Source organism: Aquarana catesbeiana, linkage group LG04 (assembly GCF_042186555.1).
Source record: "Aquarana catesbeiana isolate 2022-GZ linkage group LG04, ASM4218655v1, whole genome shotgun sequence".
NCBI lineage: Eukaryota > Metazoa > Chordata > Amphibia > Anura > Ranidae > Aquarana > Aquarana catesbeiana.
The window spans coordinates 672999702-673005701 of NC_133327.1; the positions used below are offsets into that span (position 1 = coordinate 672999702).

The 6000-nt window shown below is 45.1% G+C and overlaps 1 protein-coding gene across 1 annotated transcript in view; it reads left to right on the plus strand.

Moving 5' to 3' along the window:
- Positions 1 to 4013, plus strand: part of BMP2 (bone morphogenetic protein 2) — a 65979-nt gene extending 61966 nt beyond the window's left edge. Inside the window, exon 3 of the mRNA XM_073628621.1 lies at positions 1574 to 4013. Within this exon, the coding sequence (XP_073484722.1) occupies positions 1574 to 2418 (845 nt within the window). The 3' untranslated portion in view covers positions 2419 to 4013. The remainder of the gene's footprint in view (positions 1 to 1573) is intronic.
- The last annotated feature ends 1987 nt before the right edge of the window (positions 4014 to 6000 follow it).

A 6000-nucleotide genomic window follows, 5' to 3' on the forward strand; every position in this document is an offset into this window, starting at 1 on the left:
TTATACTAGCTGTGATTTTAGTACAGCGATCTCCCCCATTGAGCTATTGTGTTCTTACATGGGGGCGGCCTTTTTCGGACATGCTCCTTCGACAGAAGCCGGCTGGATGGCCAACTTCTGTCGGACTGGCTGCTGTACACATGGGCCGAATGTCGTCCGGTTTCTGTTGAAGTGGCCGAAGCCGCCCAATATTCGGCCCGTGTGTAAAGACCCTTGAGGTTCTTCAAAGTCTAGGGGATTAATGCCTTGTAATGACTCTTAGAGGATCTCATTGGCTCTTCAGTAGAGAACAGTTTTGCAAGGAACTCCTAAGTACAAGAGGTCCATCAGTCCAGTTCATTCCGTAGGCTTTACTGGCCCTATTTTTACACTCCTTATCTACTGTGGTTTGACTATAAATGCCTGAAAACACATAGAATTCTTACCTTTTTATATAAAAGTCCTAACTCCCCCCAAAATCCAGGGGGTTAATGCCTTGTAATGTCATTAGTTTAGTGACAGGATCTCATTGGCTCCTCAGCAAAGAGCTGGTTTTGTCCAGCTCCGTAGATTGCTTAAAAAAAAAAAGGCCTGGATTATTTTCTAATGTACATAATATAACTGGGTAGTAACATTTTATAGGTAAAGTTGATCCAGGGAATGTCCGATTTGCTTCTTGGGGGGGGGGAAGGGGGGGGAGATCAGGAAGGATTTTTTTTTCCCCCTGCTGGAGCAAACTGAATCATGCTTTGCTGGGTGGTTGTTGTGTTTTTGTTTTTTTTGCCTGCCTCTAGATCAACTGTGGGTATAGGATTGTATCCCCCCCCCTTTTATTGGTTATACTAGATAGACTTGTCTTTTTTTTTTTTTAACCAGATCATCTATGTAAAGAGCACAAGCACAAGAGGTCCTTCAGTCCAGTCCATTCCGAAGGCTTTACTGGTGCTATTTTTACGCCCCCTTATCCAGGGCTTTTTTTCTTAGGGAATAGGTGCAGGAACTTCCCTCCTTTTCGAATCACCCCTTGTCTCCGCCCCCTACACACCTCTGAGCACCGACCTTCGGTTCCATCCCCTACCCACCTCCCAGTACCCTCCCTTCCAGAGAATACAGAACCAAGTAATTTGTATAGAATTTGACACTGATAACAAGAAAAGCAATACAATAGATCCCCTGCAGCCAACAACAATAGACAACCCCCATTCAATAACATACCCCCACTAGCAATATCAGATCTCTGAACCGCCCGCAACAATAGACCACTCCCTCAACAGTAGATCCCTTCCAGCAATAAGTAACCCCCCTCCCACAACAATAGATCCTCCACCAGCAACAATAAACCTCCCCAGCAACACTAGACCCCCCCCCCGCGACCATAGATCCCCCAGCAGCCAGCATTAGTAGTCCCTCCAGCTTACTATAGTACCCCTCGCCATTACATAAGTTCTGTGCTGGAGGTGCTGGAACTGCGTTCCTGCGGAAAAAAAGCCCTGTCCTTATCTATTGTGGTTTGAATATAAATGCCTGAAAACATATAACATTGATGGCTTTACATAAAAGTCCTAACTCCTTTTTCTTTTTTTATCCCTATTAGAATCAATGGCTGAGCTTCCTGATTCGGGAGAGAATACCATACAGCGTTTCTTCTTCAACCTGTCTTCCATCCCTAGTGAAGAGCTGATCACCTCAGCTGAGCTTCGTATATTTCGAGAGCAGGTTCAAGAGCCAATTGAAAGTGACAGCAATAAGACTCTCCGCATTAATATTTATGATATTGTCAAGCCAGCTGCTGCTGCCTCCAGGGGGCCTGTCACGAGACTGTTGGACACCCGACTGATCCATCATAATGTAAGCAGATGGGAAAGCTTTGATGTCACACCAGCTATTATAAGGTGGATTGCACACAGACAGCCTAACCATGGCTTTGTTGTAGAAGTGACTCATTTGGGCAGCAAGAAAAACCTCACTAAGAGACACGTGAGGATTAGCAGATCTATACTGCCCGATCAAGACCAATGGTCTCAGATAAGGCCACTTTTAGTGACTTATAGCCACGATGGCAAAGGACTCCCTCTCCACAAAAGAGAAAAACGGCAAGCTAGGCACAGGCAAAGGAAACGGCTCAAGTCAAGCTGTAGAAGACACCCGCTGTACGTAGACTTCAACGACGTTGGCTGGAATGACTGGATTGTGGCCCCTCCTGGGTACCATGCCTTCTATTGCCATGGAGAATGCCCCTTTCCGCTGGCAGATCATTTTAACGCCACAAATCACGCTATTGTACAGACTTTGGTAAATTCCGTCAATCCGTCCATCCCAAAAGCTTGCTGTGTCCCGACAGAACTGAGCGCCATCTCAATGCTCTACCTAGATGAAAATGAAAAAGTCGTGTTAAGAAACTACCAGGACATGGTTGTAGAAGGGTGTGGGTGCCGCTAATAAAGTACAGACGTACAAAATATAAAACACACAAACACGTTCACAAAAAAAAAAGAACAAAAAGCTGACACTTTAATATTTCCCAATGAAAACTTTATTTATGTAATGAAAATGTTAACAAAACAATTTTGAATATATAGTTAAGAAAGTTGGGAAACAAATATTTTAATCTGAGAAATATTCCTTTTTGTTTTTTTTGTTTTTTTTTTTCCCTTTTAGTTGTACATTTTATGTGGGTTTTGTACCCAGCACATGAAGTATAAGGTCAGATTCTTATTTTGTATTTATTTTCCATTATAACCACTTTTTTAGGTAAAAAAAAATAGCTGTTTTGTATTTATATGTAATCCAAAAGAAATATAGGGTTTGTAAATACGTTTCCTAATGCAGATTTGATGTATTTAAGTTGAAAGTTATACATGGGAGGTAAAAAAAAAAAGATGATGCTAAATATTTTACTTTTTTTTTTTTTTTCTATGCTACTGTTGGAAGTCCTTGGTTTAAAGCCCAAAAGACCTTAATCTTGGGAATTACTAGAACAGATTATCGTATTGTTCAATTCTCAGGCATTCTGCAGTGTTGGCTAGCCAGGTCTTTACATTTTTAAAAGCTACATAAAATATACATTTTTGGATAAAAAGGAAAAAAAAAAAAAAAAAAAAGATGACAAGTTTTACAAGCTGGCCCACATTTTACTGTTACATCTAAGAACCAGTAGACTTGATCAGTAAAGTACTGTGCTGTTCAATACGTAGTTATAGGGTTGTGTCCATATGCTGGAGCTGCTGTTTTTTGTGTGTTTTTTTTTTTCTTTTCTTTTCTTTTGGTTTTAATTTTTTTTATTTTAGTTTTTTTTTTATTTAGTTTTTTTTTTATTTAGTTTTTTTTTTTTAAAGCTCCTAAAATACAATACAGCTTAAATAATATATGGAGAGTCTGGATAATTTAACATTTTTCTCAATATTCAATAGCTGCTACTCTGACATATATTGCTAAGCAGATACACTCCAAGATAATAGATACCTGACTTGTTTTCAAGTCTGCTACACATGGCTTTAATGGGTTGTAAGCAGAATATAAAAAACCTTCCCATAAAATTTATGACGAGGCTGATATTATGACCAAATGTGTACTTGAAATGTGCTTCCATAATTTCCAACAATTAAATACACTTCCCCTTAGTCGTGTGATGTGAAGTGATGCTTTTGTAGGAAAAAGATGATGCTGCTGCCTTTTAGAAGAGGTTGGTCACACAGTAACCTCTTTGCATGACAACACTATATTTTCAGCTCTGAGTTTTAAAGCATGTGGTGTCAGCCCTGCCTTATTAATTTCTGATGCATTACCAGGAATACAGACACTCCTCATCCCTCTCTCCTCTCTTTATCTACTTCCCCATCCTCCTCTCTAGAACTCCTCCTCCTCCTCCTCATCAGAACTCCTCCTCCTCCTCCTCATCAGAACTCCTCCTCCTCCTCCTCATCAGAACTCCTCCTCCTCCTCCTCCTTAGAACTCCTCCTCCTTCTTAGAACTCCTCCTCCTCCTTCTTAGAACTCCTCCTCCTCCTTCTTAGAACTCCTCCTCCTCCTTCTTAGAACTCCTCCTCCTCCTTCTTAGAACTCCTCCTCCTTCTTAGAACTCCTCCTCCTCCTCCTCCTCCTTCTTAGAACTCCTCCTCCTCCTCCTCCTCCTCCTCCTCCTCCTTCTCCTCCTTCTTAGAACTCCTCCTCCTCCTTCTCCTCCTTCTTAGAACTCCTCCTCCTCCTTCTTAGAACTCCTCCTCCTCCTTCTTAGAACTCCTCCTCCTCCTTCTTAGAACTCCTCCTCCTCCTTCTTAGAACTCCTCCTCCTTCTTAGAACTCCTCCTCCTCCTCCTCCTCCTTCTTAGAACTCCTCCTCCTCCTCCTCCTCCTCCTCCTCCTCCTCCTTGGAACTCCTCCTTCTTCTCCTCCTTGGAACTCCTCCTTCTTCTCCTCCTTGGAACTCCTCCTTCTTCTCCTCCTTGGAACTCCTCCTCCTTAGAACTCTTCCTCCTCCTTCTTAGAACTCTTCCTCCTCCTTCTTAGAACTCCTCCTCCTCCTCCTTCTTAGAACTCCTCCTCCTCCTCCTCCTCCTCCTCCTTCTTAGAACTCCTCCTCCTTCTTCTTAGAACTCCTCCTCCTCCTTCTTAGAACTCCTCCTCCTCCTCCTCCTCCTTAGAACTCCTCCTCCTCCTTAGAACTCCTCCTCCTTAGAACTCCTCCTCCTTAGAACTCCTCCTCCTCCTCCTCCTCCTTAGAACTCCTCCTCCTCCTCCTTAGAAAGAACTCCTCCTCCTCCTTAGAACTCCTCCTCCTCCTCCTCCTTAGAACTCCTCCTCCTCCTCCTCCTTAGAACTCCTCCTCCTCCTTCTCCTCCTCCTTAGAACTCCTCCTCCTCCTCCTCCTCCTCCTCCTCCTCCAACTCCTCCTCCTCCTCCTTCTTAGAACTCCTCCTCCTCCTTCTTAGAACTCCTCCTCCTCCTCCTCCTCCTCCTCCTCCTCCTCCTCCTCCTCCTCCTTCTCCTCCTTCTTAGAACTCCTCCTCCTCCTTCTCCTCCTTCTTAGAACTCCTCCTCCTCCTCCTCCTCCTTCTCCTCCTTCTTAGAACTCCTCCTCCTCCTTCTCCTCCTTCTTAGAACTCCTCCTCCTCCTCCTCCTCCTTCTCCTCCTTCTTAGAACTCCTCCTCCTTCTTAGAACTCCTCCTCCTCCTCCTCCTCTTAGAACTCCTCCTCCTCCTCCTTCTCCTCCTTCTTAGAACTCCTCCTCCTCCTCCTCCTCCTTCTCCTCCTTCTTAGAACTCCTCCTCCTCCTCCTCCTTCTCCTCCTTCTTAGAACTCCTTCTCCTCCTTCTTAGAACTCCTCCTCCTCCTCCTCCTCCTCCTCCTCCTCCTCCTCCTCCTCCTCCTCCTTCTTCTTAGAACTCCTCCTCCTCCTTTCTCCTCCTTCTTAGAACTCCTCCTCCTCCTTCTCCTCCTTCTTAGAACTCCTCCTCCTCCTCCTCCTCCTTCTCCTCCTTCTTAGAACTCCTCCTCCTCCTCCTCCTCCTCCTTCTTAGAACTCCTCCTCCTCCTCCTCCTCCTCCTTCTCCTCCTTCTTAGAACTCCTCCTCCTCCTCCTCCTTCTCCTCCTCCTCCTCCTCCTCCTTCTCCTCCTTCTTAGAACTCCTCCTCCTCCTCCTCCTCCTCCTCCTCCTCCTCCTCCTCCTCCTCCTTCTTAGAACTCCTCCTCCTCCTCCTCCTTCTTCTTAGAACTCCTCCTCCTCCTTCTTCTTAGAACTCCTCCTCCTCCTTCTTCTTAGAACTCCTCCTCCTCCTTCTTCTTAGAACTCCTCCTCCTCCTTCTTAGAACTCCTCCTCCTCCTTCTTCTTAGAACTCCTCCTCCTCCTTCTTAGAACTCCTCCTCCTCCTTCTTCTTAGAACTCCTCCTCCTCCTCCTCCTTCTCCTCCTTCTTAGAACTCCTCCTCCTCCTCCTCCTCCTCCTCCTCCTCCTTCTTAGAACTCCTCCTCCTCCTCCTCCTCCTCCTCCTCCTCCTTCTTGGAACCCCTCCTCCCTCCTCC